Here is a 23,744-nt window from a genome sequence, read left to right on the forward strand (position 1 = left end):
TGCTACTTCCCTCCCCTTAAAAGGAAGCTTATGCTTCTATTGGGGTTGACGCATATAATCTTGGTAATGCAGTTGGGTTTGTATCCTGTGTTTCCATAATTGTTTTTGTTGTTTTTAGTTTTAAGTAGATACAAACTATACAAAATGTGAGGCTAATGAGTGATACAATAATAGAGACTGTAATATTATTATTTGATATTAGTTTTACAATGTCCTTATGTTCTATTGGTTTTATTTTTATTAGTTCAATGGGTGTGTACAATGGGGTTAGATTTATTTCGGGATTTAGCTGGTTTTCGTTTAATGTTATCTTTCCTATTTTAATTTTACATTGTTTTATTGTTATTATTTTATTGCCGTTAATTGTTACATTTTTATTTATTTCTTGGCAATCTTGTTCTATAATAGTATTCTTTATGTTCCAAATAAGGATATTGTTTGGTTCAACGTATTTAATTATCTGGTTAACTGTTGTGGGGACAAAATTGCAAATTGGTTTAGTTCTTTTTATAATGTTCTTAATACATTCGTTACTTATTTCTTTACTATTTTGATTATAAATTTTGCCATGTTCTTCAAAATAAGTATCTTTTTCGTTGTGATCGAGTTGGTACCGTTATTATCTGGGTAAGGTATTATGTTAATTGTGTGGACAGTTTTTTGCTTAATGGGGATATGTGCTATGATAAGTATTTGGTTAGTATTAATCCAGGTTGATGTTTTAATTTGTAAGATGTTACTGTTGTCAACGTTCTGTAGTCTGTCGTAATTGAGTAATTTGGGATTAAATAGTCCTAGTCGTGAAAGGTGCATTCCCATTGCAATGTCTTCTATATACTCGGTAAATTGGATAAGTTCGTATATTAATTGTTCTCTGTTACTATGTTCGTCTAAGAATTCTTTTGTTGTTTGTATGTTTCTGTTAATGAGTTGAATTATGTCATTTATTTCATGTAGATTTATTGAACTTGTTGCTACTGATTCTAATTGTTTTTCAATCTTTGTTCGGTCATTGTTATCTAATGTTCCAAATAAATATTTAAACGCTGATCCTAATATGTTGATTAGTCCTCGTTTCTGTCTATTTGTCTGGTGTAAAGTTATTCCGCTAAGTTCTCTTCGCATTTTATTGTACAAAAGGTCAATTTGGGGAATATTAGTGTAGTTAGTTATCTTATTGTTAAAATAGTGGCTTAGGTTATCTATATCGGAAAGATTTACGCGAAGACAATGATGTTCGTATTCTGAAGGGATTTGAATCGATTTATCGGAAAATAGGAGGTATCCGTGGTTAGTGTCAATGTTGTTGATTTGAAGTTGTTGGGTTTGGCAAAATTTTGTAGACGTGATGAGGAGTATTATGATGAACCAGGGGCCTGCAGAATGGGAAGTTCAATAATTTTTTTCAGTTTTTTAAATTGAGTTTTGTAGTAATGTGTATCTCTATTCCTATTGGTGATTTTATAATGGTCTTCGTCAGTTTGTTCGACGTTTTTTGTTAATTTAAAAGGGTTTTCTAATTTTCCTTTTTGTAATGCTCCCTTTCTGTATCTAGTGTCAACATTGTATTCGGTTCTGTTTTTGTTTATTTCGTTAATTCTAACTTCCTTATCGTGTTGTGTATCTAGAATTGGTTGTCCGGCATAAATGAATATGTGAGCGGGGGTTTGTCCAGTAGTGTCGTGTTTGGTCTTGTGATTGTAGATGTAAAGGATTGTTTCTATTTTACTTAACTTGGTTTTTATGATGCGAATTTTTTCATTTATAGTCTTGTGTAGCCTCTCTATGTCAGCGACACCGGTTTTCGTAGTGTTAAGTTGTAATTCTACGTCTTCGGTTTCGAGCCAACGTTTAAGGGCTAGGCTGGAGAATGCGCCGTCTCTGTCTGCTTTAAGAAGTCTAGGTTTCCCCAACTGATTAAATATACGCATTAAGGCGTTTTTACATTCTATCCAGTCCTTTGTCTTTATCTGTTCGAGAGTGGCGAATTTGGAGTAAACATCGATACAGCTCAAATAGTGATTCCCTTCAGAAGAATAGATATCTATTACAAACTTATCGCGGCAATGTTCGGGTTTAGGGGTAATTTTCATTGGCATTTTTGTATTGCGGTGTTCTGTCTTGGCTAAGTTACAAACTTGACATTCATTGATTATATTTTGAATAAGGAGTTGGCTATTAGGAAAGTAGTAAGTTTCGCTAAAGAGTTTTACAGTTTTTTGAATTCCTGGGTGTAATAACTTTTTGTGTGTGTTTAGGATTAATTCTTTGAATTTTGCATAAGTAGGAATGTTTTTTAATAAGACGAGACTTCGGAAAATCTTTGTACACTTTGGATTCATGGTTTCTGTGTACGCGCTTTGAATCACTTCAAAGTCTGCATCGCTTTCGATGTAAAGGGCGCTATTCTTCGAACAAAAGTGGTTGAGTAAGTATTGCTTGGCTGTTTCGAAGGTCATTTCTGCATAGGAGATACGTACTATTTGTTTCTTGAAATAGGTTTCATATTCTGTATTATTATTGGGACCTTTCGAAAAAATGATTTGTCTTTTATAGTAGTTTATTGCTTTTTCAGATAGGCCTATTAGTCCGCTACTATCTTCTTCCGCGCTATGTTGCGTGGATTCTCCGAAAAATGTCTGTTCTATTTTGGTTCTAGACAGTGCGTCCGCGACATGGTTTTCTTTCCCTATGATGTACCTTATGTCGAAGTCGTACTCCGATAGTCTAATCTTCCATCTTGTTAATTTTGAATTAGGTTCTTTTAATTTGAGTAGCCAGCACAATGGTTGATGGTCAGAAGCTACTTCGAAGTGTCGCCCTAATAGATAATGTCTGAAAGTTTTGGTTGCCCAAACTATTGCTAATAATTCCTTTTCTATAGCGCTGTAATTGATTTCATGTTCATTTAGTGTTCTGCTGATGTAACTAATAGGGTGTCCGTCTTGTGATAAAACAGCTCCTAAAGCTACATTGCTGGCATCTGTTGTCAATGTAAATTTCCTCTCGAAATTCGGTATTTTTAGGATCGGATCTTCAGAGATTAATAATTTTAACTTTTGGAATGCTTCTAAGTATTCTAAACTGTTTATATCTATTGTTGCTCCTTTCTTTAGGCACTTGGTCAGAGGTTTGGCAATGTCTGATAAGTTAGGTATAAATTTCCTATAATATCCTGTAAGTCCTAAAAAGGCTTTAATTTCTTTAGTTTTTCTTGGTAACGGATATTTAACTATAGCTTTGATTTTATCCGGGTTTGGTTTAATCCCGTCTTTAGTAATAACATGTCCTAAGAAAGTTGTCTCTTGTTTTAAGAACTCGCATTTATCTAGTTGTAATTTTAAGTTTGCCTGTGATAATTTTTCGAAAACAGCTTGTAAGGCTTGAAGATGTTCTTCTAAAGATGTGGAGAAAACTATGATGTCGTCTAGGTATACTAGACAGCATTTATTTAAAAGTGGACGGAGTAAATTGTTCATGCATCTTTGAAATGTAGCGGGGGCATTTTTAAGCCCAAATGGCATTCGTGTGTACTCGTAGTGTCCATATTTTGTAGAGAAGGCAGTTTTGGCTATTGACTCTGAGTCCATTTCTATTTGATGAAAGCCCTTTGCAAGATCTATTGTTGTGAAATAATTTGACTTCCCTAGTTTCCCTAATATTTCATCTATGTTTGGTATGGGGTATCTGTCGTTTATTGTTATTTCGTTCAATTTCCTATAATCTATTACGATACGAAGCTTCTGCTGTCCAGAAGCATCTAGTTTTTTAGGTACGACCCAAATGGGGCTACAGTATGGTGAATTACTTTCTCGGATAATGTCCTGTTCTAACATATCCTGGATCTGTTTTTCTACTTCCTTTTCATATGTCTGTTGGTAACTATAAACTTTAGAGTAGACGGGGATACTGTGTGTGGTGTTAATAATATGTTTTTCTTGGTTTGTGAACGTGAGCTTGTCACCTTCGCGAAATTGGATGTCTTGGTATTTTGTCAGTAGATTGGTTAGTTTCAGTTTTTCTTCTACGTTAAGGTGTTCTAATCGGAACAAGTTCTCCTGAAGTGTGGAGGTTTCTAAGTAAGTGGGGTCTTGTGGAAATGAAGTGTCCATTTGAATATGGTTCTGTTCTGTAATGTTGTTACCGTCTTTTATCTTGTATATTTTGTTAAATAGAGTGGCAGTTTTCTTTTTATAGTCGATTATTGCTTTGGCTTCGGACAACAATTTGCGTCCAATCAGCATGTCATGATCTGAGAACTGGTGGATCAAGAACTCTTGGGCAATAGGGAAGTAGTTGTTAGGTGGTATATTCGTAAGTTCATTAATTATTAACGGGCCATTACTGGTGTGGATTAGGTAATTGGTTTCTTGTGTTGGTGTTTGAAAAATATTTCGCGTGAGCATATTTATCGTAGATCCTGTATCAATTAGACATTTCAATTCGGTATTATTATGGTTGAACGTTATATATTGGCTTGATCCGGGGCTACTAGCCGAAAATTTTCTGCTTGTTCGGGGTCGTCTGGTTCGTTGTCATTTGTTGTCGGTGTCTCCTTTTCTGTTGTTTCTGAATTGTCATAGTTCTGTTCAGGGGGACATTGAATTAATTCTGGGGTATAGTTCGATTGATAGGGATAAGGCTGAGGTTGAAAATATTCTGGATAGTAGGGATAATAGTAATTATAGTTATAAGGATATTCGGGTTGATTAGACGATACTTCTTGGTATCTTATCTCTTCTGTGCTCATTTTAGACTGTCCGCTGTCTGATGGTCTCTGTCTTTTTATTGGGTTATTAGTCCGTACGTTTCCGGTTTGTGGATATGTTGTAGGCATGTGAGTGTGGCTAGGTCCAAAGCGATTTTGGTCAAAAATATTTTGTCGGTTGAAAGCTGTGTTTGGTCTGGGTGCTTGTGTCAGAGGTATGTTAGGTTGTGGGTAGATAGGTCTATTTTGATATTGAGGTATCGGATTTGTGTTAAACCTGGGTACATGAGAATATGCTTGGTGATAGGGTTGATAGACGTTGTTATAGAATGGTTGGAAGGGTGCAAGGGGTCTGGTTTGATTGCTCATTTGCCTGTTTTGGGGAGTGTTTGTTACTTTGTTTGGAATTGAAGTTGGCTTTATATTATCTTTACTTGAGGTTGGTGCCTCGTAAAGACCTTTTTCTTGTAATATGTTTATTAATGATCTCAGGTTTGGAATATTACAGTTAATTATTCTGAGATAAATGTGGCTTGGAAGTTTTTGAATTAGATTTTCGATGCTGGTTTGTATTAATCTAGTATATAGAGTGGTTTCAGTAATATTGTTTTCTAGTTCTAATTTACTTATAAGTATCTGCCGTTTTCTTTCGGCTTCTTCAAGGAAATGACGAATGTTACCTCGATATTGTGTGTTCCTGAATTCCTCTAGAAGTTGGTGGTTCGGTGCTTGGGGCTTGTAGTTAAGTATAAGTTGAGTCCTGAGTTCACTCCAGTTGCTGAGGTTGGTCACTCCGAGGGCGCGGATAACATCGCCACTGATGTTCCGTTCGATGTGTCCAAAGATTATTAACTTCTGCCTTTCATCTGTAGTCTGATAAAGAGCCAAGATGAAGTCGATGCGACTGATGAAAGTGTACAAGGTGTTAGGATCTCCGTTGAAAACCTCGATTGCGTGTATTTGTCTTTCGACTTGAATCATATTCGAGTCAGACAGTTCTATTTGTGTTGGCGCTGCTACTGCCATTGTGGTTTGTTGGCTTTGAATTTTGATTAATGTTTGTGTATTTGCTGTTGGTTTATTTGTCGGTTCGTAACTTGGGTAGGGTTTCTTGTAGTTCGCTCACTTATTATTATAATATTTCACTTAGTTGCACTGTTATCGTTATAATTCGTTTTAGTTGTAATTGAGTTTATTTAGTCTTCATTTAATTTAGCTGTTATTATTATGGTTCACTTAGTTGTAATTAAGTTTATTTAGTTTTCACTAAGTTACACTGTTATTATTATTTTTCGTTTATTTCTGGTTAAGTTTATTTTTCGCTTAGGTTAACTGTTGTTATTGTAGTTCACTTAGTTGTATTTACGTTTATTTGGTTTTCACTTAGTTTAGCTGTTATTATTTGTTGCACACTTTGCTATTTCGATTTGTTTTGAGTAACCTTTTGTGGATTTACTACTCAGCGAATTCAAAGGCGTCTTCTTAAAATTTTTATAATTTTAAGTTGTTTCAGGTTCACAATCACTTTGTGGGATTAGGTACACCGTTGGTTGGCACTTTTTGTTGTGAACCGATTGTACCGATATTACCGACGCGATTTGCGAAAGTTCTTTAGCGGATGATGATTGAAGAATTGAATAGGGTTTCTATCGCATCAACAATGTTTCATTCTACCGGCTGCGCCACTTACGTAGTTACTATTTTCTTGAGTCAAATAAATGATCCGTCTGTAACGAAGACAAAGATCAACGCTGAAGCCAAGTATAAATTAAAACACGAACGATTTCGGTTTCATGTTGAAGCAAAATCTACGTACCTTATTTGATTATATTCATGTCTATTATAACCAAAAAGGTTCTTCTGCCAAAAATATCATCGATGCACATATCTTCAACTGGATCGACGTGAAACTGTGTATGCTTTCAATTTCGACGGGTATTATTATACATCTTAACGCTAAGCCTTGACTCCTGCCTATTCCCATCAAACGTTTCTCTTTACCAATGAGGGTTCCGTTGCTTAGTTTAAGGAAAATGTTACTTCGCATCAAACAAAGATCTGCGTCTGTGTCGACGAGTCTTTTGAATTAAAGATTTTTATGCTTTATAACTTTCAGTTCAAGGCCAGAAGCTTTAAATTCGCTCTTTGGTTTTGTCGCTGGGTTTTGCAAGTGAACAGTACTAGCACTGTTCTCCTGTTTTACCTTGACCTCGGCTGTGTACTGTGCAGCACGCTGATCTTGCTGTCCGCAACGGTAACATTTATAAACCTTGTTCTTGCAAGCCCTTTTGTGGTTCGAAATTCTCGGGCTTGGAATCGAAGCTTTTTGTACCATCTGTTTCAACTGTACGCTGTTGCATACAACCCTCAACCGTGGTTGCATGATCTTGCCACACAAGCTGAATGGGTGTGTATTAAAAGATGTTCGCATGTGCTGGTTCCGGCTGTATAGTCGGTGAAAGGTGGGGGGTAGCCGTTTTGTTTCACTAAGCAGATGTATGAGCTCAGTTAAGCCTACCCAACCGTAAAAGCCACGTTCCAAATTAAAATGTTTTGGGAATCTAAAATATAACTAACGGGCAACTACTTTATTTTCTCTTATCCCAGTATCTAGCCCTAATGTTTAATTTTTCGTATCAGACAAATTAATTAATTTCAATTCGTGTAGTCACAATGACAGGCGATGGCTTGTACATTTTACAAGAATTACATTTATTACAATGGTAAATATGTTAGTATAAAGTGAAAGAGACAGCAGCCAACTCCATATGACTTCTTAACAGCAAAATCGAATTCCATAATAATTAATACTAAACAATGTTATTTCGATGCCTATTATAATGTAAGAACGCAGCCGAATATCGAATAGCATGAATAGCTCTTTCTCTCTGTTTTTCTATGCAATGATATCAGCCGCGGCGGTTGTTTTTTTTTTGCACTCACTACTCTCCGTTTCTTGATCGATAAGCATAGTCGTCGAACTTTTTCGTAGCCAAATACCTTCGTTGTTGTCGCCCCTATTCTAAGCGCAAATTCACAATAAATAAAATTGATAACGTTTCCCAAACTAAGACTGAGCTTTTAATTGGAAAATTAATTAAGATACGTTCCAAAGTAAACAGGACTTTAAAAAAAAGTGCTTTAATACAGCTTTTTGCACGCATACAGCTTGTCTGACTAGTGTATTAGCTCGTTGCCCGCCAGTATGCCGGTGCAAGCCTTATGAATGGCCTCCACGTCTGCATAAAATTTTCCTTTTATCGACAAATTCATTTTTTGCGAAAAGGTAGAAATCGCACGGTGCCATATCAGATGAATACGGGGAGTGGTTGATTGTTAAAAAGTGATTTTTGGTAAAATAATCGGCCACAAGCGTCGAAGAGACGGCGCAAACTCCAGTTCCTCTAGCCCGTTGTATAGCGTCTTGAAAGCTTATCGAAACTCGTCGATATCTTTGCAATCTTTGAACCATTGCGTATAATGCCGTTGACTTACGTTTCTCCTGCAATTTCCTCTCCATATGTGACTTGAAATTGTCCGACAAAACTAAAAGATCTTCTAAACAAATACTCTAGTACGCAATTTTGATGGGATAACCAAATCTATTAGTCTACAAATGGTTTGAGCGTTACAAGCGTTTGAGCGTTACGAACGTTGATACAAGGGTATTGTAAATATGGTTAAATGTCTGGACTTCTCTTCTAGTGGTATTTGCCAGAACGCGTGTTTCATGTCAAGGACTGTGATGGGGGTAATCCACTCAATATGCCGTCTATGTGCGGTAGCGGATGAGCGAATTTTTCAGTGAACTTATTCACTTCCCTAGAACCAAGACAAAGGCGAACTTTAGGTCCTGTCTTTACCAGAACACAGTTGCTGCTGCACGGGCTGTTAGACTCTTATATCACGCCTAACGCTAACATATTCTCCAACTCGGGAAACATGAGGTTCTCTGTTGCATGCGAGATTGGCTAATGTCGTTGCTTAACTGACTTTGCCTTTTCTACATCAATACAACGTTCTATCAAATGTGTTAGACCGTTCTTTTCGCAGGTAATTTAGCTATAAGTGAGTCTTGAATATCTTTCTTCTGTGCTGACAGCATGTGAACTTTGAACAGCTTCGTCTTTTCGACCTATATCCAACTCCGTTACTTAAACTTTGTCATCCATGATCTTACTAAATAAACCAAAATCACACCAGAAGTCTATACAAAGACACACATCTTGCTTAAGTTTTGGGATTACAAAAAACTATACTGGCTTGGTACGCGACGTAGTGATTTGGATATCTGTATAAAGTCGACCATCAGAGTTTATAAAGATTGAGGCAATCAGCTTTCGATGACTTTCTCCAACCTTCTGCCAAAAATATCGCAATCGTTGTGTTGAACGTCTGGACTTCTGTATTCGAGTATAAGTACTGACATCTCCGAAAATCCGCTGCCTTGCATGTTTGGTAATTAAATTATAAGGAGTTATTTCCAAAAATTTTTCAGTCTGGGTCAGATTTTATTGCCTCGGATGCGACTTGTGGTTTTGTGCGGCGCATCCGAAACTCTCTACAAAACTATCCAGTTGAACTGATGACCGATGGAACTTCTAGTACCACTCGTTTGCTTTGCTAAAGAAAAACAAACGTAAATGGTCACAAAAAAAGCTCACGATCTCCATTAAGATTCTGTTGAGCTAGCAACGCTCAGCGCGTGAACAGATCAAGTTCCACCGTGCAACCAGAGAAAGTGCCGAGTATAATTCAATCCTGGCACAGGATTCATCGATTTGATGGATCCAAGGACGGCCTAACGAAGAGATTTTGTATCATGTACACAAGACTTGTAACAAAAACTTTAGCACGTGGTCGTCGATTTCCGTTTTAATTTTTCGATCAGCAGCACCTATTCGTGTGTACCCGTGTGAAGATCAAAATAAAAAAAGATGAGAACTCGGTCGCATTTTTTCAGATTTGTTTCTACTCTCTGCCTTCACACGCTGACTGTGCGGTCAAAAAAGAAAGGGCACTACGCGTATAAACTTTATGTGGGAACGGGTCAACTTGCCGTTATCCAAAACTCTCAGTGATACTCTACCCTGAGCTGAATGGCATATCTGACTTTCGTAACTTTTATGTAAGTTTTCAGCTTTCATATACGACTAACTCCCACAAAGATTACCACGCCCACTCTAGCCCGCATAATTTCGATAAATATGACAACAAATTTCTATCAATATGACATTTTTGTAATTTTTTCCTGCCACTCCCACTAGTTGAATAAAAACTGAATGGTCGATAAAATGGAATAAGCATTCTTATTATCTATCCCGCACAATTTCTATAAATATGACAACAAATTTCTATCAATATCACATTTTTATAATTTTTTCCTGCCACTCCCACTAGTTGAATAGTCGATAAAATTGAATAAGCATTCTTCCTTGTTCTTTTTTAATAGAGTCAGCTTCATGACAGGGCCGCTTCGAAAGTGGTTGTAACGGTGTACTATGAGGCGTTGTGTCCAGACTCAAAGTATTTTCTTGCTAAGCAACTGCTGCCAACATTTAAGATTGCTAAATCAATTATGGAAGTTAAACTAGCACCGTATGGCAAGGCGAAAACGAAACAATACAACGGTAAAATTACTTTCGACTGTCAGCACGGACCTACGGAATGCCAAGCTAACATTTACCACGCTTGTGCTGCTGAGATGATTGAAGACCCACTATTGCGACTGGAAGTTGCAACCTGCATGATAATGGACAATCGTTTACCCGAAGAAGCAATGTATAAGGTAGGTAGATTTAAAGGTGTAAAATTGTTTTCGTAAAGAACATAACATATATATGATTTTGTATTAAAAAATTCGTAAAACTACGAAATATTATTACGTATACTACAAATTTATTTATATATAAATTAAGTATTTGGGATAATCCTGGTCACTGGATGATCCCACGCAGCAGTCCACAGGCGGCATGCTTGTCGATCATTGCTCCTGCAATTAGCGCTATCCTACTAAGTCGGTATCCGTCGACGTCTTTCTCGAATTTCCTGATTCTTTTCCAAATTCTTTTCACTCAAGCGGTGAAGATATGGGAAGCTCAGGATCTCGTGTTTCATTGAGATATTCAGGACAGGGGAGTAAGCTACTCGTGATTAATGAAGACCATAGCACTATCACACTCTCAATGAATGTTATTAAGTGCGTGCCTCGAATGGGGATGTTTGTTCCATAATCCACGCGCACGAGAGCTGGTCTATCATTGATGTAGGTCGCTCTGCTGTGTGTCGCAATGTACCATGACTCCAGCGTGGAGCTCTTGGGCACACGAGCTCACCGAAGTTAACTGGCAAAACGTCGCCCCGGGTGATATGGAACAGTTCTTCACGGTGCGGATTTCTCAGTTGCACTCCGCCACCACATTATCCTCTAACCTCAACATCGTATCATGGTGTGCCACTGGAAGGACGGTGACCTTATTACAGGCCATTATGAAATGCAAAATGTTAAGGGATTGTATAACTTTCACGAACGCAACGGACAAAATTTCCCTTATGAGGGTGTTGGTGGGCTCCTCGCCCCAAACATTCTCCAAGTCTGCTTGGTTCAGGAAGTTTGGACTATTATGTGCATTAATTAGTCGTGCTTCAGTGAACCTTATCTTCTCAAAGTCTTCAGCGTCAGGTGTCCCTGCGACAACCTTGAACGCAGTTTCAAAGAAGTCTAGGCTCCTGGCCACTCTGGGATGGACGCTCAACGAGTCAAGCATGTCAATGCTCAGGAGCTCCTTCATGTGGGACTGGGGGAACATATCGACCGAGAGGTTAGCCGAGTGTCTAACGTATGCAAATTCCTCCCAGACTAAGACTTTACCGTCAATGACGGAAATATAATTTGCATGAGAGTAATCTGTGATATGGGCCGATGTCACGGCCAGGAGACAAAGTAGAAGCGTTGGAAACGACCAGTAATATGTGTGATTAATTAATACATGTTCGGAATGGAGTTGCCCACCACCAATAATAGTGAAAAGATGTAAAAAATTGTTCCGAGTGACTACGAATAATGAAAACTATGCCAAGTGGCTATGGGTAATGAAAAAAGTAAAAAAAAACTCCGAGGGAACCGGGAAACTGGGCTCTGCTCGGGTTACCTCTGGTTGTCTTTCTGGACCACCCTCACCCAAGTCTGCCTCGATGGTTCTCTCCTCGCTTAAGGGAGTGAGTTTGTTGCCTAGTCGCCTGTTTGACTTTACTAGGACGAGAAGAGTTTTCTCGGTTTCTTGTCAAATTTTGGGCGTTTTTTATTTTTTCCTGGACATCAACTTGTGAATCGTCTGGATGTGCCCACATGACCTCGGCCGGTTTCTTGTTCATCACAGAGTGGATTCTATCTGGCTGTGCCCAGCAAGATCAACTCCACTTTGTCTTTTTTTTAGGCATCTAGCGAGTTCTACCAACGTGCTGTGGAAGCGTTCCACCTGTCCGTTGGTGACGCCATGGAGGGGTGGTGCATTCGAGATGCTGACGCCAAAATGGCGGGGTGGCGAGGGGTGCTTTCAAATCCTCTATGGTTCTAGACGGAATCGACTGTACCATAGCAAATTTAGAAAACTAGTCAACGCAGGTGAGAAAGTATTTCTTATCCGTTGTGAAAATATTAATGTGTAATATTAGTTTGGCAAATATCTCCCTTCCGCTTTTTTGTCTTTTGAATTTCGCGGCTATGTACAAAGCGCTACAGAGCTCGTATCTGGCAATACAATACATAATTTGAAAGGAAACCTACAAAACGACGCTATGCATGATTAGTTTGGATATTGCGTTCAACAGTTATAGACGTGTAAACATGGAGTTCACTAACGCCGAAATTCGCGCTATTTTAAAGTTTTCCTTCGTTAAAGGCAAATCCGCTAGAGAAACGTTCCGTGAGATTAATGGTGTTTTGGGGGATGGTACTCTATCACTTCGAACCGCGGAGGAATGGTTTCGACGATTCAGAGCCGGTGAAAACGACACCATGGATAAGCCAGCCGGCGGAAGACCTGTGACGACAAATACCGATCAAATCATGGAATACATCGAGTTAGACCGGCATGTGGCATCTCGTGACATCGCCCAGGAGATGGGAGTTAGTCACCAAACCATTTTAAACCATCTGCAGAAGGCTGGATACAAAAAAAAGCTTGATGTTTGGGTGCCGCATGATTTGACGCAAAAAAACCTTCTGGACCGAATCAACGCCTGCGATATGCTGCTGAAACGGAACGAACTCGACCCATTCTTGAAGGACCACATACGACAATAACAAGCGAAAACGGTCGTAGTCGAAGGCCGGTGAATCGTCCGAAACAGTGGCCAAGCCGGGATTGACGGCCAGGAAGGTTTTGCTGTGTGTTTGGTGGGATTGGAAGGGAATCATCCACTATGAGCTGCTCCCATATGGCCAGACGCTTAATTCTACCATCTACTGCGAACAACTGGACCGCTTGAAGCAGGCGATCGACCAGAAGCGTCCAGAATTGGCCAACAGGAAGGGTGTAGAGTTCCACCAGGACAACGCCAGACCACACACTTCGTTGATGACTCGTCAGAAGCTACGGGAGCTCGGATGGGAGGTTTTATCGCATCCACCATATAGCCCGGACATAGCGCCAAGTGATTACCACCTATTCCTGTCCATGGCGAATGCCCTTGGTGGTGTAAAGTTGAACTCAAAAGAGGCTTGTGAAAAGTGGCTGTCCGAGTTCTTCGCAAATAAGGAGGGGGGCTTCTACGAGGGAGGTATTATGAAGTTGCCGTCTAGATGGAAACAGATTATCGAATAAAACGGCGCATATTTGAACTAAATCTGATCACTGTAACACTTTTTATAAAGCATTGAATAAAGAGCAAAAAAAACGGAATGGAGATATTTGACAACATATTATTTCTCCTACATTGGCCGGGATTAGTGTTTCACCGAGCTCCTGTTTCTTCGGATGTCTGTCGGACTTTGCTTTGGCGCAATTTTCGAAGCACCTTGTCCTGGATTTGTTCCAACGTGTGAAGATCACAGTGGAAGGCATTCACACCATTAGGGATAATGGTGTTGGCAAATTTCTCTAGCAAAGTTTGTTTGCACGAGAAGTTGGTTGAGTGGTGCCTCTTATTCCCAAAAAGTATAAAAGTGCGTTTCCAAGGGGAGCGCCCTCTTCTAAAATTATTTGGTTTTGTAAGCAATTTACGGGTTTGTCCGTGGACTCGATCGTGTGTGTACGCGAAAGTTCGCTGTGAACCGTGGCCCCGCACGACTCTGGTTCCTGGTCTCCAACAACATTGAGTTGTTGTCTCGAGAGGGCAGCTGCAACGAGGTTATTTTTTCTGGGCTTGTAAAAAATTCGTGCGCCAGACTCATCGATGCCTGCTTTCCACCTCTTATCTTAGCGTTTGGATTGGATTCCGATACCGCAAATGTCAACGGTTGGTGGTTGGTAAAAATGATTATTTCTTTGACCGCGTATAGGTAGTGCCGCAACTTGGCTAGTGCCCAGACTATGTCTAACAGCTCCCTTTCATTGGTAGCATAGTTAACCTCTCTGTCGCTCAATGTCCTAGAGATCATTGTAATCGGACGTCCCTCTTGGGGGGACGTCCCAATGCCGTAGGCCGAAGCATCTGTCGTTAGATCAAACGTTAGATTTCTCTAAGGCACTTTGTTGCGCTTCGGAAAATTGTACCTGGATACTCCTGGACCTGTGTCGGCTAACACTCCCATTTTCGCCCTTCAGTATGTCTGAAAAGGGCGTCGCTATTAATGCCCAGGAATGCTTTGACCTCAACTACGTTTTTGGGCTCTGGAAATTATTTTATGGCCTTGACCTTCTCTGGGTCAGTCGCCGCACCATTGTTGGTGACCATGAACCCTAGGAAGCTCACGCTTTTTTTAAAAAAACGCCTTTTCTGCCGATATCCTCATGTTGGCATCATATAGGCTCTTTAGAACCCAATCTACGTGCTTAGCATGGGCATTTTTATCTTCTGAAAAAGTGATGACGTCATCGACGTAAACCTAGCAGAACTTGCCGATCTGCTCGCAGAATGTCGTCAATTGTTCTCTGGAAGATGCTTGCAGCATTCCTGAGTCCGAATACAAGTCTTCTGAACTCATACTTCCCTCCGTTTACTGAGAATGACGTCTTTCCACGGTCGCGTACAGCGAGCGTGATTTGATCGAGCGTGGTGAAGTATTTGGCCTTTCCGAGGTTCCCCAATATCATTGAGATATTTGGCATGGGGTATCTGTCCGGTACCGTCCTTTCGATCAGTTTGCGGAAGTCGAGTACCAAATGAATTTTTTTATTGCCCGTTTCATCGGTGCCCTTTTTGTCTACGAACCATATTGAGTTATTTTAGGGGGATCTCGATTTTTGGGTAATGCCATTTTTAAGCAGTTCCTGAATTTCGCCGTTGACGAAATCGGCTGCTCCCATGGGATATGGGTACAATTTGGCATAAATGGGCTCCTCGTCAATCCTCCGGATGGTGGCTACCACCGACGTATTGTAAGGATCAGCAAAAGCTTTTTTCCTATTCCCCGGTGCGTCCGAGCAATCTACGTTGGTAAAATTGACATCGGGGCAAGTGTGAAAGTCAATTTGCTCTACTCCGGAGCCCCATTTGAGCTGACCGGAAGTTAGGCAAAGCGACGCGCCGGCCTGTTTTAACAGGCCAACGATCGGGTCGAAGGAGGTCAAATCTGGTAGTATAAAAAACGTAGCTTTTATGTTAAAAATAGACACGAAACATTTTGTAGTGATTATGGTCACCCCATGAATCGAATGGATTACAAATGGGGACTCTACCGGGCGAACGCCTTTCAACTCCTTAAATGGTCGGATGCAATTTTTTGACGCGCCCGTGTCTACCAAGATTTTCATGTCGATCCCTGCTACTCTTCGTCTGATGACGGGTAGCAAGGATTTTCTCCTAAAAAATTAATAGCATCCGAGTCGTACTCTATGATGACATCATTGTGGATCCTTCCCGCTGCGCTGGATGCTGCGGTGGCATAATCCGTGTCCGAACTATATGAGGGCTGAGCAACAGGGTGGCCGAGCGGCCAGACGGGGCTGGCTTCGATTTCGGGAAAGCCGGGGCGTGGGAAGGTTGCATTTTGGACAATGATGGGTCAGCTTCCATAGGTTCCGGTGTGCTTCCTCGAGCCACCCTGTCGCTTCGTGTAGCAGAGTGCACTTGTGCCCTGTGCTGACTAGTAAAGAGTGGGTACTTCCCGGCACTCCCCTGCGAGTTGGCCTGGGGAGGGGCCTGGTGGCGCTCCTGCACTTTGGGACATTGTCTTCGGTCCCTATCTTCCTGGCTTCTTGCAAACGAAGTTGCGAAGGTGTACCTTTCGTGGTTGGATTCCACTTCCTGCGCCAGGGCGAGCGCTGTTGGCATGTTCGCTTTGCCGCAAATAGCACATCCGTGAGGTTGCGCCTGAGTCCTCAGACGGAAACGTGCAAGGCGTCATCCCGGAACTTCTCATTACGGAAAACCGTTGCTGCCGACGCTTCGTATGACATAGTCACCTTGTTGGTGAGCAAAGTGAGTTTTTTCTCAACCTCATCACAGTACTGAAGTAGCGTGAGTATGCGGCTATTGCTGCCTGTCGCCAGGAGACATATGTCTCCTGTGTCCCCATAAATTCTGGAAGACATTTTACAGCGTCCAATGTTTCATTGCACTGGACTTCTCGCTCAATTTTTACCGGATGGTAATCCTTGATCGGAGGCGCTGCCACCTGGGCGGGGTTAACTTGTACCGCCACGATTCGGTTGGACAGCTCTTCAATAGTTTGGCGCAGTTCTATTTCTCTGCGACGGCTTTTTGCAGCTTGTTCTTGCAGCGCATAACGGTTTTTATTTCCGCTTCAAAAGACATTTTATTGCTTATGGTTGTGTTAAAATAAGCCCTTCTCAGTGCAGAATTTGTTGTCGCCCCTTCGCCTTCGGACTCCGAGTCGCTGCCGTATTGTTTCGAATTCCTATACTGTCGGAATGAATTGGTCATGAAGAGCTGAGTATATAAACACTCAAGCCGTCTTGCCCATCGGGTACACTAGTACGGCGAGGGGTCGCGGGGGCTGAGTCGGCGTTCTAATAACATTGGCCGGGGGCTCGTTAAGCGGAGCCGTTGGTTCGTCCAGCAAAAATAAGGTGAGGGACTCGCGGGGAACGTGCATCCGCTAAGCCGAACAAATATATAAATGACAAAAAAATCGTAACAGCAAAGACAAAGAGATATATAAAAGACGAAAAATTGGCACAGCAATGCATGCGCTGACGTATCGGGTAACTCAGATAGCTTAAAAAAGTAAGTTATTGCGGCGGATCGCCGGAGTTTCAATTAATGAGCTGGTGCTCTTTATTATTTCAAATGTAAATGCGAACTGACTTAAAAGCTAGCATAGAAAAAGCTTCATAGCGGCTTCTGCCAATGTGCAGAGCTTCTGCCGGCTATGTGCGAGCTTCCGTCAGCAATTTGACCGGTGCTGGTGAGCGGACGGATCGGTCCGGTTAACTTAGTTAACTTATATATTTTTGATACTCTAGGGATAATCGGGATTACTTCGCACTAAAACCATTTAAATATTGCACAAAAATACAGCATTACATGATAAATTACATTCATGAGCCCCAAATGAAAGAAATGCCTATATAGAAGACCTGTTTCAAACCTGGAAACTTTTTTTTTGCCATTTTAGAACCCCAACGACTTAAAGTGGATCATCCGTTAGTTTGGGAAAGTCAATTGATGCGATGGTGTTGTGCTTAAGTAGGGAGTTAGTTGCTTTAAAAAAGCATTTTCAAACAGTTTTGAGATACACGATAGGAGAGTGATTGGTCTGTAGGATGAGTGTTTACTTTATCTTTGCCTGCCTTGGGAATCATCACTATGACAGCCTTTTCCACCTTTGGTTTTGTACTAGAGTGAAAGGGATGGCATACATAATTCTCCAGGTTTATAAATTATTTTTGAATTATGCTCATCAATAAAGTCTTTCCAGCACTTTATTTTGGCATTGGGATTCTTATCGGACACAGAATATGTAAGCGGCTGAAGATCTGTATAGATGTTGAGGTTTGTCACACCATACAGGTAATTTCTTAAATTTTGTAAAACCCATACAATGGCTTGGAGCTCTCGCTCGTTTGTTGCGAGATTTTGTTCGTAAGTCCGTAGTGCATGAGAAATAAGTGTAATGGGACGATCTTCTTGATATAGCACCACTCCGATGCCATGCCCCAGGGCATTTGTTGTTAGGTCAAAGGGTTTTTTAAAATATGGATATCTTAAAACGACATCTTCAGAGGGCAATATATCCCTTAGTTTTTCAAACGCTTAGCAATAATCACTTTCCAAGAGTGATTACCACTTACTTTTCTCCCTTTAAGACGTCCGATAGGGTTCTGGCGATATTAGCGAATCCCTTGATAAAACACCTATAATAATTGGCTAATCCTAAAAATGATCTAAGTGCAAAAAGTAAGGCACAATTTGTTGGTGAAGTTTAAATTCCACTTCTGGACACAGTATATCCCAGATACTCCACGCTCTTTTTAAAGAACTTGGATTTTTCTGAGACACTCTCATGTTAGCCTCTTCAAGGTTTTTCAAAACTCAGTTAATATGCATTACGTGGTCATCTTTGTTTGTAGAAAAAATTATCACGTCAACAACATAGACATGACAGGTTTTTCCTACCTCCTCACGGAGGACATCATCAATAGCCCTCTGAAACATGCTCTGTCCATATTTTAAAACGAACGGAAGCCTACAAAACTCATACTTCCCATTGTTTACAGAAAAAGCATCTATCCCTTTCCGCCAGTTATATTTGATAGAAGTCTGACTTAAGGTCCAGTGCTGTAAAATACTGAGCCTCACCCATGTTTGCCAATATTGAAGAAATATTAGATATTGGATATTTTTCACTCACGGTTTTTTGATTCAGTTTCCTAAAATCTATGACCATTCTTTTCTTTTTATGACCAAATTCATCTTCACCTAGAAGTTGCTAGAAGTTGCTTAACTTCTGAATTGAAAAAGTCATCTACACCCATAGAGTATCGGTATAACTTTTATAGACAAGGGTATGTCAGAGTCATCGACCTGAGTGAAATTTACGACAGGGAACGTTTAACGTTAAGCAACTGGGTTTCGCCTTTAAACCTAATGATACCGTTATTTAGATCTAGTTGTGTGTCAACTTGCATAAGTACGTCAAGTCACACTACACCGTCAAAATCTTTAAGAGTTGGTTATATGAAGAAAAAGGTTTTTTTATTGAACAATTTAATCGGAAATTTTTTTGTAATCTGTGGGGCACATTGATTGATAGACTTAGCCTGAAAAAATTTCACAATGGGTAAGACATTCTTTAAGGTGGACAAAGGTTTGATATGATTTTTGGTATATCAGCCGGTATCGATTAGTAACTTAAGGCTTAAGCTTTCACCTACATCCTGTTCGATCAACGAGAGGAAGGACTCATTCCTAAAAAATTACAAGAATCATTGCTCACACTATCTTCATATGCTAGAGCATTTTCCTCAGTTAGGGACCGGTAATATTTATCAACAGTGTCCTGCTCCTGAGGCGAATAATTAACATTCTGACGGCTCTGGGTTGAGTTAGCTTTCTTGTAAAAATTAGCTGGTTGCGACAACGCGATATCGACTGGTCAACCTCCATTGGCTCACGTCTTTGTGATTGTGGATCTCAACCTTGAAACCGTTGTTTGGGGGAATTCGAGTGTGAGTTTCCTTGAGAAACTCTTTATGGTGTCTTTATGGTTATTACCATGAACTTTAGTATTTTTTCCTTGGTTACTATTGTTATAATTATTCTGATAACGCGGGTGCTGGCGTTGCCCTACAGGTTTTTGATATCTTTCCCCGTTAGTTTAAGCAAAGCTTGCGGCGAACTGTAAGTACTCACTGCAATCTTCTGCCCCTTGGGCTAAGGACAAAGCTGACGGTAAACCCTGGGGTTGAGCCGAAAATACTGTCGATTTAAGAGACTGTTTAAGGCCAGCAACGGAAGAATGTAATGCATCTTTTCTGAAATACTCATTTAAAACAGCTGCCGCTGCAGGGTCATTTCTCATGATTATTTTGTTCAAGGTTCAAGTTTTTTCTACCTGGTCATAGTATTCTAACCAGGATAGCACGCCTTGTCTAAGAGTATCGAGTTTCTGTAATATTACGCGAACTGGCGTTGTGTCAGCATAGCTAAAATCTAGTCCAGCTTTAAAAGCTTTGAAATATAACACAAATTAAAAGATGGTACAGTTGCACTGACCGTGCCTTTGATCTTATTTCTTATAATACCAAGTGCATGTAAGTGTCCTGAACTGCCATCATAAGGTCCAAAGATCTCGTAAGCGAATGTTGCCGCCTCTCGCCAAGAGACATATTCGACTTGTTTACCAGAAAAATCTGGCAAGGATTTGACTAAGTCAAGGGGTTCGTCGCGCTGAACAACTTTTTTTTTTATGTCAGTTTTTAAACTAACCATATCTTTCATTTTATTATCGAATATGTCTTGCTAAACAACTAGCTTGCGTCGCAAGCATTAGGCGAATTTCAGTCTCCATGGCTTTGATTGTCATGTTGAGTCATTTTGTCAGAAATTTTGTTTTCTTTGTACGAGCTAATTAATTCGTTTTCCCCGTCAGAATATTTTGTGTTATTACTGTGTTGTTACTTTCTTGTGTATGATCTGCCATGTTGACACACGAAGGAAACGAAGGAAAACCTTTAAAATAGCGCGAATTTCGGCGTTATTGAACATACCGTCGTTTTGTAGGTTATGTCAAGACCTTTCAAATTATGTATAGCATTGTCAGATACGAGCTCTGTAGCGCTTTGTACATAGCCGCGAAGTTCAAAAGACAAAAGGGCGGAAGGGAGATATTTGCCAAACTAATATAATATATATATTACTTTACATGTACTGCAATTTTGTACAAATCTACGCACATACCTAGACATATTTTCGAACCAGTAATAACAATAGACTTTGTCCAGCGTCTTTTCCCATCCAAGATGCATAAAAGCTTCATGGACGTGATTTATGACGGCCCATCGAAAACCTCTTGGTATTACCGGCAAACATTTGGTCTTACTATTTCGCTGTATTTTTCTATGTAGTATTCTCTTTCGCAATTCATGTTTTATCCAGATTTCCTGGTAAATCGTAACTTCAATCGTGTTGTTCAAGCACTGGATTCCGAGAGAGAAAATCCATATGCGCCATTCGCTCGCCTTTTCTATACTCTATTTCGAAATCAAATGCCTGTAAAAACGCCAACCATCTATGCACCCACGGTGTTAAATCTAGTTTTGTGCGGCTAGCCTTTAAAGAATTACAGTCAGTATAAACTATAAATTTACGTCCCTGCAAATAATGTCGGAAGTGTTTGATAGTATGAATGGTATTTAGATTCGGCGGGAGACGTTCACTTACTGTAATACTCTACAACATGAGGTTTATTGTCAATGTTATGTAACAAGATCGCTCCATACCCAATACAACTTGCGTCAGTATGCAGCTCTATTGGGTATTGCGGATCGAATATGATTAAAACTGGCGTCTGAGTCAATATAGTTATTATTTTTATTCACCTGTTCATGCACTGGTAACCAAACAAAGTCAGTGTTTTTCTTAGATGTGAGAAGATACAGAAGTTTAAGTGTTTGGGAGAAATTTAATACAAATTGCCGAAAATATGTGGCTAAACCAATGAATTGTCTTAGCTGTGAGACATTTTGGGGTGGTGGTAATGTTTTTAAAGCTTGAATTTTTCGTGAATTTGGCCTGACTTCTCCGAGATACTCTATTTTAGTGGTGAGAAAGGAACACTTAGTGACATTAAATGAAAATCCAGCCTTACTCAATGTCTCTAATACTCTCTGCAATCTAACTAGCGCATCTTCTTTGCTTTCTGCTATTATGAGAACATCCTCAATATACACAAATGCATAAGTGTAAGCTAAAGCTCCTAGGGCTTTCATTATAGCCCGCTGGAATACAGATGGCGTTCTTCAAACCAAACGGCATTGTCAATAACTCGTATTGACCCACTGGCGTTACAAATGCAGTTCGTTCGATTGAGTCCTCATGGACTGGAACTTGGTAAAAGCCGCTCGAAAATATTTAGTACCCCGAAGCCTAGCAATTTGGTCTGAGATGAGGGGCAATGGATACTTGTCAGCCACTGTGTTTTCGTTTAGCATGCAATAGACCACACACAGTCGATCGGTGCCATTCTTTTTTTTAACTAGCATCATGGGACTAGCGAAAGGTGAACAGCTTGGCCGAATAATCTTAGATATTAGTAATTCGTCAACTTTACCCCGCACTTTGATTTTCTCTTCTTCACTACGCCTATATGGCCGCCGTTGTACTGTCTTCTGCTGATCTATTAATCTAATTTCCAACTGCCCTGGGGTGACCCTAGTCTTTGGTATTCCATCAATAAACCAATCCGAATAACATTTTAGCATTTTTTTCAAGTCCGCCTTATCAAGATAATCAAGTTCACGATTTGATTCTATGACATATTCATAATTGATAATTACCAACGATTCAACTCTTTTGGTTGTGTAAATTTGAAATTTTTCAGCGTCCATGGTTACGGCATAGCCCTGGGCTAAAATTTCACGACCAATTAGTACGCCATATTTTAAATACTTGTCCATACATGTAACAAAATCTCAAAATAACATTGATCAATAGTTGTTGAGTGCTGCATATTGAATCATTACTTATGCCGTTCAATTTAACAATGTTATTAATTCTTTTACCACTGCGACGCTTTCCTTAACCAAGGAACATTCAGCGCCAGAGTCGAAGCAAAATGGAACATACTCACCGGTTGAACTTCTTATTGTTCCTGATGGCGGAGCTACAGTACAGATGTCAATACGTTTCTCGGTTACTTAGTCGCTTCCTCGTGATCGTCCTTTTGGACAAGCGGATGCGAAGTGCCCAAGCTCGTTGCATTTGAGACATTTGACTGTTGACCGGTCTTTTGATCCTTGCGTTGAACTTCCGTTGTGGCTTTTTCCTTGATTTTGTGTCCTCTGTCGAGCACGACATTCGGCATATTTATGTCGAGTCTTTCCACAATAATTGCATTTCACTTGAGAGAGATACTTAGACTTTTTAAGCTCCGGGCCTGTTGTAGATGCGTCGACATCAAGGTTCCGTTTTTTTTAAAAGTGTGTGTTTGTAGTTGTTGTTGCATATCATTTCGGGTTTTAATATTGTTTGTAAAAACCCAGCGCGACAATTTGTGATCAATTTGTGCCATGTGGGCCAGAGTAAGTGAAACCGCAATTTCCTCCAGATCAATAGATTTACATTTTGACATTAGTAAGGTTAAGATTCGGCTCCCATATTCGGTGTAACTTTCTCCAGACTTTGGTCGCCCGTTCAAAATTTTCATCAGTGTGGCAGCAGACGTTTCGATGCCAACAAAGCGTTGAACGAAGAATTCTTTAAATTTTGGCCATGTGATGCCAGCAAAGAATAGTTGGTACGGCCATTGCGATACACTTTCCTCTAGCGCCTTACTTAAAGTTATCATCAGGCTGCTTCCTTCGGGCAAATCAGCAAATCATATCAGCAAAAATGAGATCCACTGTTGTACACCAAGCTGTGGCATCTACTCCAGCTCCCTCAGGATGAAATTTTGGGAGATGTATATGTTTTCCCTTTCTTATCAGTTGCCGATGCCTTTGGTGTCCGCATATTTTTGATGATCTCCAAAAGGTTGTTGTTTTGCACTTGTAAAGGTGCCAGGTATGCATTGGTGATATTTATAGGCAAAGCAGATCCCACTTCTGATGTCGCAGTGTTGTTACTTTCTTGTGTATGATCTGCCATGTTGACACACAAACTCTTCGAGTGAAGCGAATTCCAACCTCGCATTTTCTACGCATCGATCTATGCTTTACAAATTATGATGTTGGGTGTTCCCGCGTTTATC

General features: G+C 40.2%; 1 protein-coding gene across 4 annotated transcripts in view; it reads left to right on the forward strand.

Moving 5' to 3' along the window:
• The window catches only part of LOC26526201 (gamma-interferon-inducible lysosomal thiol reductase), a 94,178-nt gene that overhangs the window by 38,866 nt on the left and 31,568 nt on the right, over positions 1 to 23,744 (forward strand). For 3 of the 4 annotated variants that reach the window (XM_026982835.1, XM_026982836.1, XM_015159983.2), the window contains exon 2: positions 10,161 to 10,496. In XM_026982835.1, the coding sequence (XP_026838636.1) occupies positions 10,161 to 10,496 (336 nt within the window). Of the gene's footprint in view, positions 1 to 10,160; positions 10,497 to 17,753; positions 17,809 to 23,744 lie in introns of those variants that run through there. The other variant, XM_026982837.1, reaches the window with a different exon arrangement.

This window comes from Drosophila erecta, unplaced genomic scaffold, assembly GCF_003286155.1.
Source record: "Drosophila erecta strain 14021-0224.00,06,07 unplaced genomic scaffold, DereRS2 tig00000219-arrow-pilon, whole genome shotgun sequence".
In the NCBI taxonomy this organism is placed as follows: domain Eukaryota; kingdom Metazoa; phylum Arthropoda; class Insecta; order Diptera; family Drosophilidae; genus Drosophila; species Drosophila erecta.